Source organism: Ochlerotatus camptorhynchus, unplaced genomic scaffold (assembly GCF_037179485.1).
Source record: "Ochlerotatus camptorhynchus isolate MF236.1 unplaced genomic scaffold, CSIRO-AGI_Acam_v1.1 ptg000274l, whole genome shotgun sequence".
NCBI lineage: Eukaryota > Metazoa > Arthropoda > Insecta > Diptera > Culicidae > Ochlerotatus > Ochlerotatus camptorhynchus.
Genome location: NW_027040763.1, coordinates 6522730 through 6550349, shown reverse-complemented (window position 1 = coordinate 6550349; position 27620 = coordinate 6522730). Strand labels below are relative to the sequence as shown.

Below are 27620 nucleotides of genomic sequence, written 5' to 3'. Positions count from 1 at the left end.
AGTGCTTGATGAACAATAAATTTCCTATCAGACGTCAGGCATCATGAGGCTAAGTATAGAGATCATGGTTACTCGACCAGAAAGGAATAACAAAATTATAACATAATGATATCATCTTCTGTTATGGTATACATGTACTTCTCTTAAGAAAGCAAATAGCGTAAAGGATGTATTGGACGTCCATCCATCACTGTCATTCCCTACAAAAATCCACGCGATTTGCCTCAGATGAAAGGCCGCAGCACCAACACATTCCATATTTCTTTATTTTAATAAAGTATAATGATCACTGATGGTAAAAAGGAGCTGATCATGATCGTGAGGCACGGCCGTTTGTTGTAACAGGCAAACGTCACGTGGAATTTGGGGCAAATGCGCACCACGGTATTCCCTGAAACGCCGCTTAGCATATTAGAATTAGTGAATCTACATATCAGTACTGTACGCTGATCACCATTTGCTATGCAAACATGCCTCACATAACAAAGATTCAATCAGCACCCTTGAGTTGGAATTAACATATAACAAACACATAAACAAATGTTTGAAAAATATAGCTGAGAGACAAAAGGTTGAAAGGGACAAAAGCTGATGTTAATACATATTATGAAACTAATTTGTCATGACTTCAAATAAATTCTCAACAGAAAAATATGGTTTATACTATTTTCCCATCAACAGCATTCAATGTTCATTCTTTGAAAATTGTTGTTTATTGATTTTGCTGTAGTTTTAATAAAAAATATTATACATTCAACATACTTAGTTTTTTTCTACCGAGCTTGGCTGTGCAAATCTCGGCAAAAAAAGTTTTACTGAGATTTCAGCAAACATTTCATTTGTTTGCTGAGATTCAGCTGAGCATTATCCGAGACTCAGTAACGTTTGCATTTAAAAAATGGACAAAAATTGTCGATTTTTCATGGGTTGACATTCACCCACACTGACGAAACTACCCATGCAGCATCAATCATAGTAACCCATGAGTCAGCAGACAAAATTTGACAGCTCAATCAGTCGAACTCTAACAGTGAAACAAACAGTGAAGAAACACCGTTCAGAAGTGTGCACGTTCAAAGAATTGCACCCCGCCGCGTCGAAAACGGACATCGTGCGGCACTTTGTGGACGCCGGATACGGAGGGTTCCGGCATCTACAACATCTTGGCACTATTATACAACAATCAGAGCATCGAAAGAAAGCCCGGTTCCAGACGGCCGACGACCGTGAGCGGCAAGAAGCTCCAAAGGGTGTTGAAGAGGAAGACCGAGGGAAAAGTGGCTACTTCGCTGCGTGCGCTTGGCCGGGAGGTCGGTGCAACCGGCCAAACAGTGAAAAAGTACCTGTCGAACATGAACATACATGTCGGGAAGCGGAAGTCACGTCCACTGGTTTCGGAGCTGCAGGTAATGACGCTGCGACAGCGGCTGAATACGATGATCAACTCGTTTTGCCCGGTGATTCGCGACGTGGCGGTGGTGATAGACGACAAGACCTATCTCACCCTGGATGGCAACGACTGGCAGGGCACTTCGTATTTTACTTCCCCCACGAAGGAAGTGAACTCCGAGGTGAAGTTCATTTCACAAACCAAGTTCCCCAAGAAGGTGCTGCTGTGGCTGACAATCAGCGAGAAGGGGATGTTAAAGCCGCTCTTCTTTCGCTCCGGACTGGCCGTGAACGGGGAAATTTATAGTACGAAATGCCTGCCGGAAGTTGCGTCGTTCATCAAGAAATACCATAAGGGCGAAGACGCGGTGTCCTGGCCGGATCTGGCGTCGGCCCACTACTCGAAGCGATCGTTGGAGGAGATGGAGCGGCTGAATATCGATGTGGTACCCAAGTCGGCGAACCCGCCCAACGTCCCCCAGCTGCGTCCCATCGAGAATTTCTGGGCCAACCTGAAGCGTAAAATCTACTCCAACAATTTTGTCGCGAAACTGAGGAGGAATTGATAAATAAAACGAAAGAAAGAACTCCACGCATGTTTTCGTCCGCCATGGCGAATGTTCCGGTTAATTGCCGGAAGGCCGCTCGCAACGGCGTAGAAGTTTTTTTTTGCAATTTAAAGGGTGTCCACGATGAAATTGCCACACACAAAATTGATTCGCAAAATTCGAGTTTTCATCCGATTGCCATCAAATTTTCAGGGATTGAGAAATAACTATTAAACTTCATTTTATCATTTTACTCGTATTTTATTTACAGTCCATACGCAAATGCCCGCACCTTGCCCTTAACCCCGGCCATAAGATTCTGCACAACCTGTGAATCAACCGTTTTTTGCATGTAAACCCATACTTTCTTCAGTTCCTCGACTGTCTTCACTACCTTAGGTCGTTTAAGAAGGTGCTGCTTCATAATCGCCCAGTACTTCTCGATGGGGCGGAGCTCCGGAGTGTTGGGAGGGTTGAACATTTTCGGCACGAAATTGACCTTATTGTCCGCATACCACTTCAGCACGTCCTTGGAGTAGTGGCATGAGGCCAAATCCGGCCAGAAGATTGTTGGGACGTTGTGGGCCTTCAGGAGAGGAAGCAGCCGCTTCTGGAGGCACTCTTTTATGTACACCTGTCCGTTCATCGTGTCCTGGGTCACGAAAGGTGCACTCCGCTTCCCGCACGTGCAGATGGCTTGCCAAACCAGGAATTTCTTCGCAAATTTGGACATCTTCTGAGTGCGGACATGCTCCGGAACGCTGAACTTATCCTTGGCCGTGAAAAACAGGTTGCCGGGGATCTGTTTGAAGTCGGCCTTCACATATGTTTCGTCGTCCATGATGCAGCATTCAACTTTCGTCAGCATGTTGAGGTACAACTTCCTGGCACGGGTTTTGGCGGACTTGTTCTGCTTCTCGTCGCGATTAGGGGCCTTTTGTACCTTGAACGTTCGAAGCCCAGCCTTAGTTTTGACCTTCTGGACAAAACTTCGGCTTAGGTGCAGCTTCTTAGCCACATCCCTAACGGAGGCGTTCGGATTTCGGTTGAAGGCCCCAACTACGCGGTTGTGATTTTTGGTGTTGTACGGAATACTTTTTCCTTCACTTCTGGGCTTCCGATCGGTGGTCAACCGTTCCTCGAACCGCTTAATCACTCGCGACACCGTGGAATTCGCGATTCCCAACGTTTTAGCGATGGAACGATGCAAGAGATCCTTGTTCTCGTGATGAATGCGCAAGATTTTATCACGCACGAGCTGTTCTTTCGACTCCATTTCCGCGAGTTTTGATCACAGGACTTTAAAACTTGCAGGATGTAAATAATGCACTATGAACTAAATCCACCCAAATTTTCATTAAATTCTACCCAACGGCTAAAAAGTTAGAGCAATTTCATAGTGTGGCAATTTCATCGTGGACACCCTTTAGCTTAAATAATTACCTTTGATGGGAAATTTATCAAAAGAAATTATATGTCTTAGCTTTTTTATCACCATCCGAAAAAAGTTCATTTTTTTTAATGCAAACGTTAATCAATTGTCACTTTTGCTGACATCTCAGTGAAAATTATTTTTGCCGAGATTTGAACAGCCGAGCTCGGTAGAAAAAACTAAGTGTGTACACTTCTTTGAAAGTTTAATCATGAGAACTATTCGAGATAATGTAAATGAAATTTGCAGTTAATACTTTGAGATTTTTAAAACACACTTCGAACTATAGAAAACATGTGCTTTAAGGATTTGAAATATTGAAAAAAATCAAAGTCTTATAAATATATTAGATTTTTCCATCTCTTATAAATAATTAGTTCTTTCGAAAAAAATCGACACACTATGATAATACATAAGAATTAAATATTTTTCATACGTTTTCTCATCTTTTAGAGCACCGCCGCCACGGGAGGCGCTATATTCTTCTTCTTCTTCTTCTTCGCATTTCAAGCTTATTGCATATAGCATATTAGCTTATTGCGTGCTCTCAACTTAGTCTTCTAGATGCACTTCCACAGTTATTAATTGAGAGCTTTCGATGCCTGTACCATTTTTGCATTGGTATAATTGTGTGGCAAGTCCGATCATACTTCTATACTCAAGTCGAGAAATTTTCCAACCCGAAAAATTCCTAGACCGGACCGGGAATCGAACCCAGCCACCTCCAGCATGGTCTTGCTTTGTAACTGCACCTTTACCGACTGAGCTAAGGGAGGCGCTATCTCTATCCCTATAATAAGGCTCCATCTAGGTAGCTATTTTAGCATAGCAGCCCATTCTTCCACCGGTGATTCATGTTGGTTTCTATTTTAAGTTTAGAGAGATGTATTTGTACCAAGTACCCAAAACAATATAACCACGAAGAACATCATCATATTGTTGCAATATTTAATTTTTATCGGTCGATCAATTTGCAGTAGTTGTAAAGTTGTATCATCAATATTCCAAATGCATCGACGGCAGACTGATTCCCGGGGGCAGCTAATTCCATTTTAAGTGACGAGGAAGATATTGAAGTTGTACAGCATTATTTTTGTCCAGTCACATGAACTGTTGTTAAGGGCTGCGGAAGAAGGTTTTTTTTTTTTTTTTGTTCTTTATTATAGAGATTTTTAAAGAACAGAAGAAGGGTCTTTGCCTGGCAAAAAACCGAATATCAACATGGATGCTCATGTAGGAGCTGAGCGACTGTTTTGGGATTATTTCTACGGGAATCCCACGTTTCGGCGGTGGTTTCGAATGTTCCGAAACTTGTTTACAAATAATGTTGTAGAAATAAAACCCGCGAATCCTTACTGCGAGCAAAAGCCTGATGTGGTTTTTAAACTAGGATTAACTGGATTAACACCGCGGCAATCCATCAGCTTGCATATGACATGCATGAATACATCAGGATGACAGAAACAACAGCGCTGAAATCTGTTGTGGAGTTTTGTGAAACCACTGTTTGAATTTACGGCCCCAAGTACCTACGCTGTCCGACACCTAATAAGAATATTATTCAGTTTGCATGCAACGGAATATCAGCAGGATCAGATCAAGTTTTTATGGAGTATATCAAAGGCGCGGACGAGGACTCACTAGAAACACTGGTAAAGATAATGCAAAAGATCTACATAGATAATGAGATGGCTCAAGAATGGTACAGGACAACACAAATCCCTATACCAAAGAAGGCAGGAGCAACAGATGCAGATCATTTCAGAAGAATATCGTTGTGTAATGTTGCATATAAAATTTATGCAAAATGGATTGCAAAGCAGCTCATAAAATTTGCTGTAGAGCCAGGAATGCATCAAGCTGCCTTCATTTTTGTGGCGAGAAGAGTAATGCAAGAGCATTGGAATAGTGGTAATGACCTGATAGTGTTAGCACTAGATATAAGAAAGGCTTTCGATACAGTTAAGGTTCAGACTCTTAGGGATATTCTTCTATGCTTAGATGTTCCTTCAAGATTAGTGGATAGAATTCTGATGTGCGTTAAAGATAAAATGACTAGGGTATTTTGGGAATTTCAATACTCAGAAGAAGTTAAACGTGGTAAAGGCATTAAGCAAGGCTGCCCTCTTTCACCATTGTTATTTAATTATTTGATGCAGGAGGTTTTGACCAATGTCTCGAAAGAAATTCCAGAATTAAAACTTTTAGACTTTGACAGTTTAGTACTTCCTCTAATTCTGGCGTTTGCTGATGACTTATTGATCATTGCTAGGAGCATGAGAAAGATGGAGAAAGTAGTGAAAATCCTCACACAAGAGTTGGAGAAAGTAGGCTTAAGTATAAATTATGATAAAAGCTAGATTATGTTTAGATATCCCAACAATAAAGAAAAACAACCAGAAGAGATTAATTTATATGGAAAAATATTTAAGGTTAGTGATCGCATTAAATACTTGGGAGTGTGTCTAACAGCAGCACTGAATAGAAAATTAACCAACAGAGAAAGGTGTAGGAATTCTTTGAAAACTAGCAGAATGATAGTAGATTTTTGTAAACAGTTTCATCCAAGTTGGGAATTAGGTAAGACTATATATAAAACAGTATTAGCTCCAGCACTCATCTATGGCACTAAAGTAGCCGTTCTTACGAAAAAGAGCAGGATTTCTATAGCTAATTATGAAAAGCAAATTTTACGTAATATATACAGTCAATGTAAGCGAAATGGAAAATCGAAATTTAACGCTAAGAAATTGCTCGACGGTAAAACTATCAACAGAAGAGTTAGAGTAGGTAGGATCAGTTATTACGGTCACATTTTGAGGAGAGAACATAATCATCCCATCAGACTAGCATTCAACATGAATTTCAAAAGGAAAAAGGAAGGACGTCCTAGCTTAACTTGGAAAAATTCTCTAGATCAGGACTTTAGTAGATATTCATGTATAAATCTTAATGAATGGGTACTATTGGCGCAAGACAGGGAAAAAATAAAAGTTCAAGCTGAAGCGATTTATAAAGAAGAGAATAGTGAAATTTCAGATGGGGAATCTACAGAGGACGAAGGCAAGATTGATAGAAAATATAGACACTGGAAAAGAAAAAAAAGGTAATTACTCAAGAATGCAATGGGGATCACTTATCGGGTTTCAATACATTGTGCAATAAGCTTCATCTTCAAAAATTAAAAAAAGAAGGTAATAAAAACTTGAGGAACTGTCGAAAGGGATAGTAATGCATATGTTTCTACATTTTTTGTGTTTAAATCTGCGTTGCAGTATTTATCAAAAAGTTTGTTTGAGAGGGCATTTCGAAAATGATTCCATATATGTAACAAATATACAAGAAGAAAAAAAAAGAAAAAAAAAGAAAATAAAATAAAATAAACATGGTGATCAGATAGGTAAGTTACTTCATCATCAAGGGTAAGTCTCCTTATATACTTTTCCAAAATTATAACATTTGCATAAAAATATTCTATTTTTAAATGATTCAATAAATGCTGGGAAGGGAAGGGACCACCCAATTGAAACGAAATGGATGGGGAGAGTGGGAATGCCAACTCCCTGTCGTTAACATTTCCTGAATAAAGGGCGGGCTCTTCTCCCCACTCATTGGGGTATCCTCGTGTTGGATGGCTTGCTTTTTGACCGGTTGTATGATTCTGCTGTTGGAAGGAGATTCTCATTGATCCCGTAGATGCACGTGGGCGATGTTGCTCACGGATCTACCCTATCCGTTTTTGGCCCTTCAGACAATGGCAGATTGAGTACAATTAGAGGTTATTAAGCTTGATCAAGTTGAACAACGAGGACAACCCACAGCTACTGACAGGCGTCTTGCTACAATGAGTCGTAGTTCCATATCATATCATATCATATCATATCAAGTACCTACGCTATCCGACACCTGACGATGTGAAGAGGTTGTAGCGTGTTGGAAAGAATCGTGGATTTCCTGGAATGCTAGGATCCTTAGACTGCTGCCGTTGCGTTTCTGCCTTCTGGTTGTTGGTTCCTGTGATGGGGTCCTGGGACACATCCAACCACGCAAGACAAAGCGCCGTATCTTCTTCGGATGTCCAGCTTTCACCTCTTGCATTGGTATTCATCCTCACAAAACGCAAGAAAATGCACTGAACCACAAAACGAAACGTAAACTGAACCACAAAATGTGAACCGAAAAAGTGACACCCAAAGCAGCAGTGTCTTTTTTTTGCCCTTGATTTGCTTTCCGTGCTGAGCACCAATGCTACCGACGCCAGGGAGGCAGCTCCCACTCCTGGATCCTACCTATCGACCCATCAACTCATGAACCGGGTTTTACTTACCTTGCGAAGGAAGGCGTGATCAGAGATGTTATGCCTCAGAACATCCCGGCGGCGCCGACTGGGATTGAACCCAGGCCTGCTGGGGTGAGAGGTAATCAAGGTTACTACTACACCACCGGCGCCGCTTATATCGGTTTGTGATGACATCAACAATGGAGCGCAGCATTTGACATCCATTTGTGAGGCTACCAGGCACAAAATAAATATCGCCGGCATCGGTTGATGAAGACCTGCAGCTTTTGAGTGTTCTCCGCTGATACACACCACGTCTTGCTGGCGTTCAATCGATTGTCTCTCTTTATCCCGTATCTTCATTCGTCTTTTTTTTCAAGCTTTGGTGAAGCGGACGACTGAAAGAGTGCTCGACTTTGATAGTTTCGGCTTTCATGAAACACATCAACCGATGTTTCATGACACATATGATGGAAAATTACAGTGTATATTTGAAGCATTTATATCGTGAACACACTTGAAGATTATACGTAATATGTAAAATTTATCATCGATCCACATATTTATCTGAAAAAAAAAGTAACGAAAATGGGACATAACGCATATTAAAAAAAAAATGACAGAGCAGGTGACAGTGTCTGTGAAAGAGATTGAAAGCCATAATGAGGCTTCGTTTCAACTCGAAATTCGACGTTACTTTCATTGAAAGGGGTGAGCAAAGCATCGACGAGAAAATTCACCGCAAGCCTTTCGTTCTAAGCGTGCTTATTTTTCATTTTCGTTTCGTGTCCATAGTCTAGCTAGGCGTTTTAGAAAGGATGCGTCAAATCATGCGTTGCATGAAAGAAACAAGACTCGAATTCAATTTATAGCTTCGAAAATGTAATTCCCTGATAACAACACCGATTTCCAATTTGAATTGAAAAATCGAATTTAAAACCGTTGTTGCAAACATCGGTGGTTCACCGACAGTTAAGGGCCTGATTGACTGATCCATAATAAAGACTAGCTGATCCATAATACTGGGATTCCTGTACAATAATCTTGTTATTTCCATCTGGATAGGGTATCTTTGTGATTGTGCATGTCACACAATCTCTAAATTCATGCAATTGGTTGGCATGGACAGCGTTAGCGTTGTTATGATATACACTGGAACCTCCATTTACGAACCAAAACGGGGGTTCGTAAATCGAATTAGTGCGTAAAAAAAAACCTCGTTATTTGGGATTTACTTCGTAAAACGAAAACTCGTTATTTGGAATTTACTTCGTAAAAAGAAAACTCGTTATTTGGGATTTACTTCGTAAAAAGAGGTTTTTGAAAATATTGTCAAATACCCCACAATATGGGTATTTTTGGAATCAGGGTGACGTGTATGGACCGGAAATCGATGTCTGACGCCATTTTGAAATCCAAGATGGCGGCTTCCGGTTACAGAAAAACTTCAAAATTCTGTCATATACCACACAATATGGGTATTTTTGGAATCGGAGTGACGTGTAGGGACCGGGAATCGATGTCTGACGCCATTTTAAAATCCAAGATGGCGGCTTCCGGTTACAGGAAAACATGGACATTCTGTCAAATACCCCACAATATGGGTATTTTTGGAATCGGGGTGACGTGTAGGGACCAGAAATCGATGTCTGACGCCATTTTGAAATCCAACATGGTGGCTTCGGTTACAGGAAAACAGAAAAATACCGTTAAATACACAACAATATGGATATATTTGGAATCGGGGTGACCTATGAGAACCGAGAATCCATGTCTGACACCATTTCGAAATCCAAGATGATGACATCCGGTTACAGAAACACTGGGAAATACTGTCAAATACTCAACAATATGGGTTGTTTGGAATCGGAGTGACTTATTAGGACTGAAAACCAATGTCTGACGCCATTTTGAAATTCAATATCGCGACTTCCGGTTACATAAAAACATAAAAGTAATATTAAATAACCTACAATATGGGTATTTAAGAATCGGGGTGAGGTGGTGGTATTTGCCAATTTTTCTGTGACCGGAAGCCGCAATCTTGGATTGCGAAATGACTTCAGACATCGATTTCCGGTTCTTAGACGTCACTCCATTTCCAAAAATACCCATATTGTGGGGTGTATGACAGAATTTCCAAGCTTTTCTGTTACCGGAATCCGCCATCTTGGATTTCAAAATGGCGTCAGACATCGATTTCCCGTCCCTGAACGACACTCCGATTTCAAAAATACCCATATTGTGGGGTTTTTGGGCAGAATTTCCATGTTTTTCTGTAACCGGAAGCCGCCATCTTGGATTTCGAAATGACTTCAGACATAGCTTTCCGGTTCTCAGACGTCACTCCGATTACAAAAATACCCATATTGTGGGGTGTATGACAGAATTGCCAAGCTTTTCTGTTACCGGAAGCCGCCATCTTGGATTTCAAAATGGCGTCAGACATCGATTTTCGGTCCCTAAGCGTCACTCCGATTTAAAAAATACCCATATTGTGGGGTATTTAGCAGAATTTCCATGTTTTTATGTAACCGGAAGTTGCATCTAGGATTTCAAAATGGCGTCAGACATTGTTTTCCGGTCCCTACACGTCACTCCGATTCCAAAAATACCCATATTGTGGGGGTATTTTGCAGTATTTCCAAGTTTTTCTGTAACCGGAAGTCGCCATCTTGGATTTCAAAATGGTGTCAGACATTGATTTCCGGTCCCTACACGTCACTCCGATTCCAAAAATACCCATATTGTGGGGGTATTTGGCAGTATTTCCAAGTTTTTCAGTAACCGGAAGTCGCCATCTTGGATTTCAAAATGGCGTCAGACATTGATTTCCGGTCCGTACACGTCACTCCGATTCCAAAAATACCCATATTGTGGGGTATTTGGCAGAATGTCCAAGTTTTTATGTAACCGGAAGCCGCCATCTTGGATTTCAAAATGGCGACAGACATCGATTTCCGGTCCCTACACGTCACTCCGATTCCAACAATATCCATATTGTGGGGTATTTCACAGTATATCCCAGTTTCCCAAAATCACAAAAAAAAACCTCGTTATTTGGAATTTACTTCGTAAAAAGAAAACTCGTTATTTGGGATTTACTTCGTAAAAAAAAACCTCGTTATTTGGGATTTACTTCGTAAAAAGAGGGACGTAAATTGAATACTGCGTAAAAAAAGACTTCGTAAACGGAGGTTTCAGTGTACTTCGTAGATTGGATTCTAGCGAAACTCACGTCTCTTCTGAAACTCTCAGTTAGACTACTTTCAGGAATAATGCTGGGGAGTAAACATTGGTTCCAATCTAAACAAGAGTAACAGAAGCATGACTATCGCTATTCCCGGCCACGCCCATCTTTACCATAACTAGGGATAGGGAAGGAAATGTTGATATAGTACTTACTTAATGAGAGGCCACCGACTTAGCGGCACCCTCATAAGTGCTACCGGGTTGGAGGGTTGGGTAGGGTATTCGGTTAGGATTCATCTCGAGTTGGCGATGCAACCAAAAGTATGTATTGTCTATTTGTTGTTTATTTAATCTCTCGATAGCCGGCTTTCGAAAGAACATATTCATTTTGTTTAGTGATCATGAATTTTAAGAGTCATGACGGAGAGCATGGGATTAAACCCATGTTTTTCTGCTAAGTAAGCAAAAACGATCCCTCCAGGGTCATCGAGCATCTCATAACCATAACGCTTCGCGACAATACAGGACTACGTTTTCGCTTGATATGCAAATAGTTTCCGAGGTTAATGTTCAATATCAAATATACAAATGATGGTGGCGATTTATTGTGCTGTGGAAGAGCTTGGGGTTAAATCCATGATTTTCTGCTCAGTAAGCAAAATTGATCCCTCCAGGGTCATCGAGCATCTTATAATCCACAGCGCTTCGCGTCAAAGTACGATTAAGTTCTCCTTAGGTATATAACGAACGATTAAGATATGCAGAATTCATATGCCTTTTGCGACCGATAATCAATTTAAAATGTACAAATAGTACTGTCAATGATGATGACGGTTATAGCGAATTTAGAGCCCCCCTGCCTAGGATAAAGACACATTGGTACCTCCACAGGATCCTCATGTGCATCTATCACTGTCTGCAAACATATTAAAAGTGTATTAGAATATCTGTCAACGTGACAGCGTTGGCGTTAGCGTTCTCTTACTAACACTGTTCTAAAGCATTATACTTTTATACTATTGCTACAAAAAAAAAAAAAAAAAAAAAAATGGTTTCCATTGGGAACGCACATGATAATTAATGTTTTTATCTGAAATTCACATAACTTTCATATTATTACATGTGTTCTAGGGGAAATGTATGAAATGTCGGCCTAAGTGTCCCTAATTTGGGCCCATATATAAATTCAGCTATCGACTAAATTTTCAATAGCAATCAAAAATATCCATTAGTATCGTCCCAATGGCGCGTTCATCTATATACAATTGATAAATAGCAGATTTTTAGCGATGGGCCCAATCTTAGATCCATAGGCCAACATTAGAGCCATTTCCTGTGATAAATCACACACATTTCACTGGATACATAAGTTTCATGTTATTTTTTGGAACGATTCCCAATTAGAGTAGAGAACTACTTCGGCCTAATCGCCCATTTTGGGACTATCGAGCAGAAAACTTCAAATAAATCAATGATTTCAGGGTTAACAAGTCAATTCTGCGTTTGGTACGATACTTTAGTTAATAAACTACCTAACGAAGTCAATGAGAACGCGTGATATGAAGATTTGCACCCATTATTCCCAAAAACAAAAGAAGCGCTCCCACCGAATCAATTTTTATCTTTTTCCGATAGGCCGAAGTGAATTCACTGGCGTTTCAATGCGTTAGGCCGAGTTTAGAATCCGTAGGCCGAGTTTGGAGTCAAGAAGCAGTGTTAGACTTTTGACGATATCTCAACGATTGGCTTCTCTTTATCAAATCTTACGATACGTACGGAAAGGTAAATAAATTTGGAAGCCATCAGTTATAATAACATTCCGTTTAGTGCTAAACTACGCTAGATTAAGAAAGACAAAGTGCAGGTTGTGCTTACTAGGCCGAAAATGGGGTAGTTAACCCTATAAGACCACATGAAAGTTATCTGAAATGGATATTTTCCATCGGAAATGTGATTTTTTTTTCTTTTCTTTTTCCTTTTCCCTTCCTTCCACTTCCCCTTTCCTTTTTTTTCACGCTTTTTTTTTGAGTGGCTTAATCAGTTGTAAATTATTCGGTGCGTGGTGTATACAGTACATTAAAGAGATGTTTTCAAAGAAGAATTTCCAGTTAATGTGCCGTCGGATTGGCGAGTTTGAAGTTTGGTTACAAATAACTTACAATGCATCCCAGGTGATGGAAATTGTCTATTTGGTAGCCTCGTTCACCAAATACTGGGGATTCATCCTGCCGAGTCGGTTTTCCCAAATAAGGTGTCGCAGATGCGAGCATCAATCGTTGAACATCTTCAGAGAAATTTTGCCAGATACTGGGTCGATCTAGTCCCATTTGCCGAAGATGTAATAAAACACGGATTCATCGACGTATACCAATGACATTTATATAAGGTCTGGGCCAACAGGCAGCTTGCTGGTGTTAGAAGCAAAAATGTTGTAAACATTGCTGAACATCTGCGAACAGATAGATACACGTCACTGCCAACATACTGAGAAAAGATAGATATACGTCACTGCCAACAGCTGTTTCGTGTAATAAGATAAACATTGCAATATAATACGAACACCACTCACCATTTGCACATTTCACTAACACCAATAAGCCCTTTGGCCCAGACCTTATATAAACGTCATTGGACGTATACGACCGTGTTTGGAAATATTTAGAGTTGCTTTCTCACGAGGGGGGGTAGGTGAGGAATGTTTATCCATTGCGTGTGAACTCTACAACGTTAGTATCACCATCTGGGAAGAACGCGCCGGTCGGTTTAGAGAGTATTCCGTAGGGACCGCTACCTCTAAAAAAGTCGCTTTTTATTATACTGGCTCTCACTACGACAGCGTTGTGTTTTGTGCTCATATTGACATCCAAGATTCTGCCGGGTCAGTTGATCTTCCAAGAGCTGGACATGTGGTCACCTGGCCGTTTGTCGATCCTTTCTTCATCAGTTGACAATAGCCCCAGGTGAAAAAGAAGTGTCTGCGCTAAACTCGATGATCCTTAAATACGCCCACTTTATAATCATATCATCTGTAGATTTTGCAACGTTGCTAATAACTTCAGCCTTATTTATTCTAGGCCAAAGTGTAATTAATCGATCCAATTTTTAAGACACGGCGCACAATATTCTGTCTGCTCTCTCTCTCTGAATTATTTGACACTAATATAACTGTTTATAGCGAAGATACAGATGAGCGGCACCTATTTACCGTCAACTCAGACACTTTATCACGTGTGAGGATTTATCTGGGAACAAGAGACTGCATTTGCATCAGCGGCAGCGTACTGCAAATCACTGACTTGTCACCTCCGGAAAAGAAGATTAGTACTGGAGAGCTTTTGGGGGTTCAATCTTGTTTCGTTGGATCAACGAAGGATGGTAGTCCGACGAAACTGCTTCTGTCAACACCAGCTACTGACCTCTCTCTCATTCCTACTCCTGGCGTCAATGCATCTGACAATTCCTTATTTATTCAGCCTACATTACCTACTACTGTTTCGGCAGCCCAAACTTTGCCCGTTCAATCATCGTCTGCTAATGAATGGTGCAATCAGACTCAGACAATACTGACGATTGCCTTCCAATGCAATTGATTGGCATGGACAGCTTCCAATTATTAACGGTGGAGGCGGTTGAAAGAACACTAAGTTGAGAGCTGGCAAGAAGCTTTGATGGCCTTTCACGAGTTTATACCTGTTTTGAACTTAGTATCCTTAAAAAGCACTTTCACAACTATTAATTGAGTGCTTGCCTTGTCAATTTCATGCATGAATTTGTAAATTATTGGACACGAAATGTGATTCTCGATGCCCAGGGAAACCGTAAAAATTTCCTACCGGGAAAGTAGGTAATCAAACTTGTTACCTACGCTTGGTAATGGCTTACTTGAACTGATAAAGCTTCCCCAAAGCTCCAATAACTTTGATATCCATAGCTTATTAATCGAATAGAACAATTCCGACAGGACGCACTCAATTCGATTTCATGGGCTTGCAATTTTTTTAATCCTTTCTAATCTATTCACTCAAGATCAATACAAATACCAATGGTTTTCACAGCCGAAAGGCACACTTCAAGCTCAAAACTTCTTTACACAATGTTCTTCTAAAATCAACCATCCGTGGTAATGAAGGTTTGCAAAAATAGATAGAACTGCTATAGGGTAGAGAACTACTACGGCCTATTTGCCCATTTTGGGTCTATCGAGCAGAAATGAACACAAATATCTATGATTTCAGCGTAAAATATGAATGTTTTCATTCTGTTTTTTTTTTCTCTAAAAGAAGCACTCTAAGCTAATTTATTTTTCCATTCCATCTTTGTCTTCATTCGCAGGATGATGAATATAAAATGGCGTTTGAATGTGTTTAACAATATCTCAACAATTTGTGACTCTTTATCACATCTTGCGTGTGGAAAGGTAAATAAATTAAGAAGTCATCTTTAGTAGAAACATTTAATTTTGTGATAATATCCACTCGAAAATGAGAGGTAAAGTGTGGGTTGTGCTATGTAGGCCCAAAATAAGATCTAAGCCCTATATCCTTTTTATCAAGATCAAATTGAAATCAAACTTTGCTGTTGTGGTGTAACTTATTTTGAATGCTCCAGTTGATCTCATTTTGGATGACTCAACGGATAGCACAGCAAAAATGAGAGCACAATTTTACACAGTTAAATCAAACGGAAAACTAATCCTCCTTCGAAAGAAATCAATTTGATTACTAATTTTGCATTCATAATGTTTAACTGAATACGGGCCTGGCGTTAATGGTTGGCATCCGTGCTTCTCACGCTGAAAGACTTGAGCTCAAATCTCACCCGCACAAGTCTCGAATGACCTAAAATGTGTTAAACAAAACAATTAAACTATAATCATTAGTTCAACGACCGATGAACTTAAATTAAATTTTAAACAAGACGGTTTACAACAAAACTTAAGATGCTTTCATTTTAAAAGTTTTGACTACATAATGGCAGCACAATATGATATCAGACTTTTGTCGCGACAATTGAAAGCAAAATGAGTTTTCATTATGATAGGAACTGCAAACTTTAAGATCGATTTGCTTTCATTTTGTTAACCGACTTTGCTCGGGTATCGTAGGCCATCATCGCTACCCTGGTCGGTGCCTGCGTTGCCATCGCAGCTCAAGCATCATATGCACTGGCATGCACAGGGTGGGGCAAGGTGAGGCAATTGCCCCCTCTTTTATAAATAAGATTTTTATTTTCACATTTACAAAATTAGAATATAAAATAACTTGATACTTGATACTTGAAAATAACTTCATTTCATAATATAAGGGCACTGAAAACCATTTATTGCGTCAATTCCTTTGAGATGGTCCCTGAAAATTGCACCACAAAGGTGCATGAAGGGACAAACTTCAATGAAATTCAATGGTATTTTTTTTTTCAGGGTGGTTCATGGAGGGTTAAAAGAAGAGGGTAAATTTAAGGTTGAAACAATTTACCTTTGTGGTGGTAAATCGAAGAAAAAACTATTTATTGAATTTTTCTTGTGTAAAATTATCATCACCTTGGAGGGACAAATTAAAATTAATAACTCTGGTGGAAAAATTGAATCACGCTAAAAATTTTGAGGTGCACATTTAATTTAAAATTTCTAGTGGAAAGCTCGCAATACTGTGGTGAATGTAGAAGCAAGGTTTATTCATTTTTCTGGTGCATAATTTGCATCGTTCTGATGAATGCAAGCTTCATTGAAAATTTATGGTGGAAAATCTTAACCATTCTGGTGCATGCTTGAATTGCCACCAGAAAATTGCACCACAAAGGTGCATAGTGAAACAAACTTCACTGACAATTTTTAGTGCACCGTTCTGGTGAATGGAGGACCATGCTTTATTGAAAAATTTGCATCGCTCTGATAAATGAAATAAACAGAAAATTTCTGGTGGAAAACTTCCACTGGTCTGGTAAATGAAGGTATAAGCTTTATTTAAATTAAGCTATATTGAAAATTTCTGGTGGAAAATCTGCACCGTTCTGGTGAACGGATGGGCAAGCTTATCGGAAAAATTTTGGTCTTAAATTTGCATCCTTCTGCTGAATAGAGAAACAAATTTAATAATAATTTCTGGTGTAAAATTTGCACCATTCTGATGGTTGGTGGGAAGCTGCTTTACTGAAAATTTATGATGCAAAATCCGAAAATATGGGCAAGCTTTATTTGGTAGTAAACCTGCAACATTCTGATGACAGGAAAAGCCAGCTATATTGAAAATGTCTGGTAATAAATGGAAAATCTGCACGAATCAGAAGATTGGAGAAGCAATTTTCATTGAACATTGACGGTGGAAAATTTACACCATTCTGGTCAGTTGAAATTTTCTGGTTCAAAATTACCATTTAAATTTAATAATTGAAAATTTCTGGTGTTAGATTTGCAACAATCTGCTGCATAGAGGGGCGAGCTGAATTGAAAATTCCTGATGTATGCACGTGCTGTTGAATGTAGGGCCAAGCTTTATTGAACATTTCTGGTTGAAAAAAAAATACAACGTTTTGGTGAATGGACGGACAACTTAAACTTTACTTCGGAGAAGAACCTCAAGGGTATTGAATTCTGAGGACTGTTCCAAAAGAAAAGATTTCTGGGGATGATTCCATGATTATTCTGCGAATAATTTCTAGTTAATCCTGCAGATAGTTCCAAGGTTATTTCGAAAAGAATACCGAGATTATCAAATTTTGAATGAAATTCCATAGGGATGTTGAGGAAAATTTCAAGGGAATTCCGAGGATAATTTCAAGCTCATTCTGGGAAGAATTTCTGGAGAATACAGAGGAAATTCTTCTGAAACATTAGGGAAATTTCCGTTCCAAGGTGTTCTGAGAAAAAAAAAAGTTCTAAGATATTCCGAGAAGAACCTCAAGGTTATTGAATTCTTAAGAGAGTTCCAAAATATTTCTGCGGAGAATTCAAAGAAAATTCGGTGGATAATTTCTAGTGCATCCTGCAGATAGTTCCAAGATAATTTCGAAAAGAATACCGAGAAAATCAAATTTAGAGTGAAATTCCAAAGGGATTTCAAACAAAATTTCAAACGAATTCCGAGGATAATTTCTAGTTTATTCCGGAAAAAAATTCTGAAACTCTAAAGGAATTTCAGTTCCAAAGTGTTCTGAGCAAAAATCATGAAGAGTTCTAAGTATAATTCCAGTGGACTTCTGAAATGAATTTCAAAAGAGCTCTTAGGAGAGTTTTAAAAAACCCTAGAAGATTCTCAAGGATATTGAATTCTGAGGACAGTTCCAAAGGATTTCTGGGAAGTATTCCAAAATTCTGCAAATAATTTCTAGTGCATCCTGCAGATAGTTCCAAGATAATTTCGAAAAGAATACCGAGAAAATCAAATTTTAAGTGCAAATTCCAAAAGGATTTTAGGAAAAATTTCAAGCGAATTCCGAGGATAATTTCAAGCTCATTCCGGGAAAAATTCTGAAACTCTAAAGGCATTTCAGTTCCGAGAAAAAATCATGAAGAGTTTTAAGTATAATTTCAGTGGACTTCTGAAATGAAAAAGAGCTCTTAGAAGAGTTCTAAAGACATCCGAGAAGAACCTCAAGGATATTGAATTCTGAGGACAGTTCCAAAGAATTTCTGGGGAGTATTCAAAGAAAATTCTGTGGATAATTTCTAGTGCATCCTGCAGATAGTTCCAAGATAATTTCGAAAAGAATACCGAGAAAATCAAATTTAGAGTGAAATTCCAAAGGGATTTCAAGCAAAATTTCAAACGAATTCCGAGGATAATTTCTAGTTCACTCCGGAAAAAATTTCTGAAACTCTAAAGGAATTTCAGTTCCTAAGTGTTCTGAGAAAAAAATAATCATGAAGAATTCTAAGTATAATTCCAGTGGACTTAGGAGAGTTCTAAAGAATCCGAAAAGAACCTCAAGGATATTGAATTCTGAGGACAGTTCCAAAGGATTTCTGGGGAGTATTCCAAAATTCTGCAAATAATTCCTAGTGAATCCTGCAGATAGTTTCAAGATAATTTCGAAAAGAATTCCGAGAAAATCAGATTTTAAGTGAAATTCCAGAAGGATCTTAAGAAAAATTTCAAACGAATTCCGAAGATAATTTCAAGATCATTCCGGGAAAAATTCTGAAACTCAAAAAGCATTTCAGTTCCAAGGTGTTCCGAGAAAAAATCATGAAGAGTTCTAAGTAAATGAATTTCAAAAGAGCTCTTAGGAGAGTTCTAAAGAACCTCAAGGATATTGAATTCTGAGGACAGTTCCAAAGAACTTCTGGGGAGTATTCCAAGAAAATTCTGCGAATAATTTCTAGTGAATCCTGTAGATATTTCCAGGATAATTCCGAAAAGAATACCGAGAAAATGAAATTTTAAGAAAAATTCCAAAGGGATTTTAGGCAAAATTTCAAGCGAATTCCGAGGATAATTTCTAGCTCATTCCTGGAAAAAATTCTGAAACTCTAAAAGAATTTCAGTTCCAAGGTGTTCTGAGAAAAAAATCATGAAGAGTTCTAAGTATAATTCCAGTGGACTTCTGAAATGAATTTCAAAAGAGCTCTTAGGAGAGTTTTAAAAAAATCCAAGAAGAACCTCAAGGACAGTTCCAAAGGATATCTGGGGAGTATTCCCTCAAGGAAATCTGACGATGGACTTTTTTGCAACTGTATAAAATTTAAAGACAGCTATTAGTTTGCCATTGAACCTTGGTCTATTGTTGTCTTTTTAAGAATTCGTCTAAGAATCTTCTCTGAAAGTTACCGTCGTTAAAAAGTTACAGCTGTTTATGTGCGTTGCAATAAATTCGGGATTGTCCTTTGTATCATCTTTAAAACATGTTGAATGTTTGGCATCATTTCGTGTCACCCCGACTGGCGGTACTTTGGGACAGGGTTGACATGCTCAATCCTTCGCACAAGTCGTAATTCCGTTAACAATCCTGTACTCGCTTGTCAAAATAGTTTTTTGCGCTTTTGTTCCAATCGTTACATATATTTTAAACCTTTTAAATGATCCTTTTAGCCTTGGAATTGAGGTCAAAATTTGAAAAAAATAGAACTAAAATTTTCGCTGAAAATGACCAAGTTCAACGTACTCGCAACGGTAATAGTAAAGTGTAGCTACAACAGCATATAAGGGCTTACAAAACCTTGAAACAGTCAAAAATAACTGTAACGATGTCTTCAAAACATACAAAAATGTACTGCACAAAATTTCAGAAAGGTAACTGAATAAAAGTTGATACCAGTACCTTGAAGAATATGTTTTCTTTGGTTCATATTTTTAACCTGTAAAGAAGAGCATGACGCAAAACATTATTACAACGATTCCTACAGGGTTGGTAGTATGGAAGCGTGGAAAAATTTCAAAACCAGGAAGGGTATCGACGAAGACCTGGACCACCAAAAAAACAGCCAGTACACAAGTAACCGTATTCAAAATGACATGATTACGTTGTTGCACAATGTAGTGTTGCAGAACATTGTGAAAACCTTGCGAGGAACACCAGTGGCAATAATTGTAGATGAGACGAGCGATTGTGGCCACCACGAGCAGTTGGTGATTGTCATCAGGTATATTGATAATGATGGGATTAAATTGCCAATTCCATTGGCTGTCTGAAAGCAGTTTGCATTGAAGAAGATGAACCACCACCGGAGCAAAAAATAAACAAAATTAGCTAAATTGAACAGTAGAGAAACAGTGGTGGATGAACAGTACTCCCCATCCCCAGATTAAATGCACTATAGAAAAAAAAATGCCCCTCCTTAACAAGATTCCTGTGCACGCTAGTGATCATATGTGCCATCCACCTGATCCGTAACCTCCCTCGAAAGGAATGGTTGTAATGATTGGACCAACAACCACGGCAATCTGTCCTCGTACCCGTCTTCAATATTCATCCTGGTCCTCTCTACTTCTGTACAAAGTTGTTCTTGTCAACGACTGATATGAACCTAAAAAGACTTTCGGAGCCACTGCTGTGCCCAAGGTCAACCCATGGTGACTCTCCTGGGGGACCCCTTCCTACGGATACAACAACTACCTGGCCGCCACCCCCGGTGTCGGCCGAATACGTCGCTGTCAATTCAGGTACCGTTCATGTTCTCCCCCACACTGGCCGGTTATGCCATCAACCAGAAGCTGATTGTTGCCTAAGGTTTTGCGCGAGAAGTAAAGAGATTTGGTATTAAATAGTCTAGATTGGTTTAGTGTCTGTTTGTTTATATATTTCTCGAAATCCACCCACATTTTTACGCGGATCACGACGATCGCAGCCGACCATGTACGTGAAATCAGAGTTGCAACACATTATTGACTGAGACTGCAGCTCAGTAGAAGGCGGGTTAGAGTCGGGACTGATGGCGAAATAAAATAGGGAAATTCGCTTACCAACGGCATTGTTGGTCAATTTCGTGTTGAACTCTGTTGAAATGGAGCGATTGGGCTTCTACTTATTTGGTTCGGACAGGTTGGTGTTTGTGCCAGTTTGGGGTCTTGGGAGATAATGCATGTGACGTGTGGATTTAGACCAATCTAACAAGATGGTAGGGGCGTTCAAGATGGACGATGTTGTTCAATGTTCAATGTTGGTCTACATGTTGTTAACGATCATTAGGCCTCCAATTTAGCTCGCATCCACTCGCAATTACAATTATTTATTCAGCAAAACTCGACCACCATGAAATGACTACCGGTCTTGCGGTGTGCAGTTCATAGACGGTCAGCGTTTTAAATGTGTTGGTAGTAATTTACGTCTGCAGTTACGAGTCAATTTGTCACCTTTCGTAAATGTTATGTCCCAAAAGCGCTGGTTTTATGGCCGAAAATTTGTCAACGAACCGGTGTAAATTTGGACTGCTTCCCGCTTGCTCTCCTCTATGTCACAAATTTAACCGTTTTCCTTTGTGCCACCGACCGGCCGACCAACCATTCGCGTGCTCGGCTCGTTCTATGATAATTAATCATCTGTTCGCTACAAGTGCACCGCAACCACCGCATTGCCATACGGTTCAACGCTTTTGGGGTCTTGCGGAGGCACGCGCTGACTTCTCGCCAACCGGTGGTGACGCCGGTCGGTGATCGTGATTGTCGATTGTCTCTGCCCAGGCAGTTACCCGTCGTCGTCGTCGTCTTGGAAGCAAGTGTTCAAGCAGGCTGGAAGGCGTGTATAATAAAGCAAAAAAGCCGTCTTCGATCGCGTGGAGGATAGGGTTGAAGAGGTGGGTGAATTTATAATAAGCCTCAGCGCAGTACACGGCAGTTTGTTTCGGTATATGCATGTAAACGTAAACAGCAGATCGAAGTTGAAATATACTCGGTGGTCGGAAGGCGGCAACGCGTTTTATATCGTCAAGATCAATGTCAAACATACCGCATAGGAAATAACCGTAAGAAGTATTTAACAACGCATTATTCGTTTGGATTCATCCAGAAACCACTTCTGATAGTAGAAATTCGAAGATCTTCACAGACACTTCTAAAATCCTGGAAAAATTTGAGAATTGTTTAGAATTTTTAACTATTAGGTCGCTGAAATTACTAAAACAATCTTCCTAAAAACGTTGGAAGAGACTTCTGGTAGAATTCGCGAAAATATATTGAGTCAAACAAAACTGCCGAGGGCAATTGGAAAAATAATCCGTCCATAAAATTCCGTTAAAAATCTTTTTAAATTTTGGCCAGGATCTCAGGAGTCTGATTAGTTATCTAATGCTTCTAATGAAACTACCGATAAAAGTGAAACCAATATTTGTACCGTCAAATTGCATGATCATTTATTTCGATTCCATACACCTTAAGCCACAATCAGCTTCTGTCCACCGACTGAAAATGGAGAAACGTGGTACGAGCTGGGAGTGACAGCAATTTGCTTGGATACTGGAACCGACGACAGATAGCCTCCGTTGTATCCCAAACCGTAGACCGGTGCACCAGCTCCGTACGTTCCCCATGGTTGTCCCCAAGGATATGCTGCGTTAGCCACGTTGGCCTGAACTACGGTGTTGCGGCCATACAGGCCCCAAGGATAAGCTGCCTTAGCCACGTTGGCCTGAACTACGGTCTTGTGTCCATACAGGCCATTGTTGTAGATGGAGGCAGCAGGAGACCATGCAGAGGCGGACCACGAGTTGACATAAGGCTGAGCGTTCCAGTTGGCAGCGGTGGTGTGTGGCCAAGCGTTGTATGCTCCCTGTGCATAGATTCCGTTCGATGGCCACACTGAGGTGCTGCTGACTGGCCAGGATGGGTAAGATGCTTCCTCTGGGATGTAGGATGCTTGAGATGCAACCGCAAGGGTCAGAGCAAAAATTGCGATGAAAACCTTAAGAAGATTTGAATGAGAATTTATTGAAAATTCCTTTCCTAACTAGGACCGACTTACCTTCATTTTGAGTTGGTTGAGAGTGCACTGAGTATCAATTGTTAATAGAATGATGGACTGTTGATTGATGTCCCAACTCAATCAGCTGCTCGTTTTTATACTTTTCCGATAGCTAACCGCGGGAAAAGCAGGTTCAAATGTAACGGTTGGCTGCTCTCCGCAAACCGTGAAAGGAGATTGTCTGTTGAATTTTCGCTATTTGCGACAGGATGTTATGTTATCCTGTACATACCAGTAACCGTTTTAGAATGGTTCTGATTCAGCAACTAAACTGAAATAATTATGTCTGTATACTAGCCACTTCAACGAATTTCTACCTGGGCAAATAATGTATAAAAACGAACAACTGACACCAAATTGACATCAATTAACAGTTCTTTATTCTACTAGCAACAGAAACTCAGTGCACTCCCAACTTATTCAAAATGAAGGTAAGAATTTATTTAACATGATATTCTCGACTTCCACTTATATTTATCTCACACAGCTTTTCATCGCAGTCATCGCCCTAACCCTTGCGGTTGCATCCCAAGCATCCTACATCCCAGAGGTAGCATCCTACCCATCCTGGCCAGTCAGCAGCACCTCAGTGTGGCCATCGAACGGAATCTATGCACAGGGAGCTTACAACGCTTGGCCACAAACCACCGCTGCCAGCTGGAACGCTCAGCCATACGTCAACTCGTGGTCTGCCTCTGCATGGTCTCCTGCTGCCTCCATCTACAACAATGGTCTGTATGGACACAAGACCGTAGTTCAGGCCAATGTGGCTAAGGCAGCTTATCCTTGGGGACAACCATGGGGAACGTACGGAGCTGGTGCACCGGTCTACGGTTTGGGATACAACGGAGGCTATCTGTCGTCGGTTCCAGTATCGAACCAGATTGCTGTGACCTCCGGCTCGTACCACGTTGCTCCGGTTTCAGTCGGTGGACATCAATTGATTGTGGCTTAAGGTTTTCGGAATCTAAATAAATGTTCGACTATTTGCCGAAGAAAATGTGTATTTCAATTTTTTGAGGTCATATCACAGGACAAAGCGATCTCAATCGGTTTACGCAGCTGGTTGCAGATTGAGTTGTTGCTGGGAGAGCTCGTGTCCTGGAAGAGGCGCTTCATGAATTGCTCCACGGTTAGCGGCCAGATAGCGAGCTTCTTTCGGGAGCAGTACGGCTGGACCAGAATAAGCGATGGGAGCCGGAGCAGGATAGGCGTAATAAGACGGGTAGGAGTAAGAAGCATAGGCTGGGGCAGAATAAGCCAGAGCTGGATACTCGGTAATCTTCGCCGGAGCAGCTTGGTTACCCTGGACGACGGTCGTATGCCCGGAGTACGCTAGTGGAGCATTGTACAGCAGCGGTACGTATCCAGCTTCAGCGGCAACGGCGAATGCCATCATGACTACAGCTGCGATGCACTGTGAAAAGGATGGACAATTCAATCATAGGATTCAAACGAAATTGAAAATATTGCACTCACCTTCATGATTGCGATGTTTGATGATTTGTTCTCGGATGTCAGAAGAATTCTGAGTGCCATTGGAATTCAACTCATTATATATACGCAGAATTTAGTTGCAATCCCATTTATGAGTATCAGGGTGTCGTACATAATTAAACGGGATTAACAAGCTGAGAGGACAGACCGGCTTTCCCATCCAACTTCCTTATTCGTCCTTACACAAAAGTAGTCTGATCGTAAAAAAGGACTGCGAAAGATATGTTCAACATTTTATGGACTGCTGGGAAGTGATCTAGTCTTGACTTTTTATTTCTTGAGCTGAGCTTCATTCACCCATAATTTAATAAAAATAAACTTAACAAGACATAAGCAGAATAAATATCACTCGCTTCCCCATGGCACCACCTCTGGGTAAATGTAGTCATATTTTGTAATGCCGTTGATTTAATTTCGTTCGCTCGTAACACCGGATTGAAGATTGTAGCTTAGCGTGGCGCTGGTGGTGTAGTGGTAAGCGTGATTGCATCTCACCTCAGCAGGCCTGGGTTCAACTCGTCGTTACGAAAAGTCGCAGATTTTACTGTGTGGTTCGACCTCACCTATAAAAGCAGGTTTCAGTGTACTCAATTGATCAATAGACCAATTTTGCCGGAGAAAAGAAGAGTGTTAAACGAAGGTGTCAATCATAGCCAGCAAATCCGTTTCTGTCTCCAAGGTGTTGTATTTATTTAAAAGAAGAAAACATAACTTCAAGTTATTAATTCAGCTGACTTGACCTGTGCACAAATCAGTAGCGAGTTTGTTATCGAGCCAGCCGTGAGAGACCTATAGAAAGTAGCATGAGTGAAGGAGTGTGTTAAAAAATTGGGAACAATTTCGCTAGACAGCCTCGTGTCGTGAATGAACAACTTTTGAGAAAGCGGATTGCGAAAATTGTTATATAAATTGTGAAAAATGTTGTCCACATTAATTAAAGCTGGCCCCCTGCAGACCATCGGTCGTCAGCTGGCACGGTCGGCAGAGACTCCCGTTCAGATCCAGCATGTTCGGGCCATCTCAAAGAGCAGTGAAGTGAACTCAGATTACATGACCATGCGAGAGAACCAGAAAACCAGCCGTGACTACAACAGCACGATGCAGCTAAGACTGAAGAAAGTATCGAGGACATTGTCCACCCTCAACAACTCGGTATCTGAAGCGGCCACACAAACGGCCGTCACCAAAAGCGAGAGCCGTGAGTTCATGGCCGTCTTTCCCGACCTAGTCCGTGATTTGACTGAGTATTCTAAGAAATACGACAACACATTGGCCCCCAAGTAGTTCATCCGGGCCTTGCAGTACAATGTACCGCAGGGTAAGAAGAACCGTGGTCTAGCTGCCGTCCTGGCTCACCGGATGCTGTCCAAGAGTGAGGATCTGACTCCAGAAAACATTCGACGAGCTCACTACTTGGGTTGGGTCATTGAAATGTTCCAATCGGTGTTCCTTATTTGTGATGATGCAATGGATGGCAGTCAGACTCGCCGTGGTCAGCCATATTGGTATAAACTGGAGGACGTTAAAGTTTCGGGTATCAACGATGCCCTGATGATCGATGCAGCTATCTACTACGTGCTGAAGAAGCAGTTCGGGGACGAATCTTACTACACCAAATTGGTGGAACTGTTTAATGAAATTAAGTTCATTACAACCATCGGACAATCGTTGGATCTCCGATCGGCCAGGATGGATGTCACGAAATACACGATGGATCTGTACAAATCTATCGTTTATCATAAGACTGCCTACTACACGTTCTACCTCCCGGTGGCCCTGGCCATGCACATGACTGGTTTCACCGATCCGGAAGTATTCCGCCAGACCAAAACCATTCTGCTGGAGATTGGTCTTTTCTATCAGACTCAGGATGACTTCCTGGACTGCTTCGGTGATCCAGCTGTTACCGGTAAGATCGGTACCGACATCGAGGAAGGTAAATGTACTTGGCTGTCCGTCGTAGCAATGCAGCGCGCTTCCGATGACCAGAAGGAACTTATGAAACAGTGCTACGGATCCAGTGACCCGGAGAAGATAGCCCGTGTCAAGAAGCTTTACGAAGAGCTGGGCCTACCGACGACCTATGCCATCTATGAGGAAGAATCGTACAACATGATTAAAACTCACATTCAGCAAATTTCCAGAGGACTTCCGCAAGAACTGTTCTTCAAAATTATGGAGAAGATCTATCGTCGGGATTGTTAGATCATCCGTTAGTTGGATGGCAACCGAAAAGGTTGCAACAGAATAATTGTAGAATTAGGAACCTTTACTACCTGTAACTTTTCCTCCTAAAAGACTGGCCAAACTGTCTGCCAGTGTGCGTTTTGATTTAGAAAAATAGAAGTGGCCAAGGTTTTTAGAAAATTTTAGCCATCAGTTCATTTACTTAATCGTTGATTGTAAAATAACGATAATTTGTGATGATGTGTTTCGTGTTTTAATCAGGATGAATTGTACTTTGGCATGTTCAATCCAGGATGTTGAATCGCATTTAAAAATTTACACTAAATTGTCATTTCTACCAGCTTAGTAGAAGGGAGTAATCAAAGCAACTACACAAACATATTGATGAATCATTGATTTCGAATAGAGAAGCCTTATTGTGTATGCTTTAATTATGATCTTTTGGAAATTGAATAATATCAGGTGTAAGTCATTTTTAATTAAAGACAAACGATAACTATTTGATACACTTTCATGTATAAAAGATCATCATTATTCATTAATATATAAATTAAATCAATCCCAGTCGCGCAGGTATGTTCTGAGGCATAAATAACATCTCTGATCACGGGAAGTAAAGCCGTTGGACCTCGGTGCATGAGTAGATGGGTTAATAGGTAGGGTCCAGGTGTGTGAGCTGCCTCCCTGGCGTCGGCAACATTGGTGC

General features: G+C 40.5%; 2 protein-coding genes and 1 pseudogene across 2 annotated transcripts; 2 read left to right on the top strand and 1 right to left on the bottom strand.

Moving 5' to 3' along the window:
- Positions 1-282: 282 nt before the first annotated feature.
- On the top strand, positions 283-26990 carry LOC135705819 (farnesyl pyrophosphate synthase-like; annotated as a pseudogene).
- LOC135705754 (uncharacterized) lies at positions 22643-23279 on the bottom strand. The gene is made up of 3 exons (XM_065227607.1): positions 23231-23279; positions 22907-23170; positions 22643-22837 (listed from the first exon to the last, which is right to left on the bottom strand). The coding sequence occupies exons 1-3, from the start codon at positions 23234-23236 to the stop codon at positions 22643-22645; spliced, it is 465 nt and encodes a 154-aa protein (XP_065083679.1). The 5' UTR covers positions 23237-23279.
- LOC135705753 (uncharacterized) lies at positions 23624-24185 on the top strand. The gene is made up of 2 exons (XM_065227606.1): positions 23624-23661; positions 23718-24185. Exons 1-2 carry the CDS (start codon positions 23656-23658, stop codon positions 24183-24185), a joined length of 474 nt encoding a protein of 157 aa, XP_065083678.1. The 5' UTR covers positions 23624-23655.
- Positions 26991-27620: the final 630 nt, after the last annotated feature.

Excerpts from the sequence above, each read along its gene's own strand:
- LOC135705754 (XM_065227607.1), bottom strand. Across the intron at positions 22,838-22,906 it reads GCCTGTATGGACACAAGACC|GCCAACGTGGCTAACGCAGC; the intron begins GTAGTTCAGGCC and ends ACCGTAGTTCAG.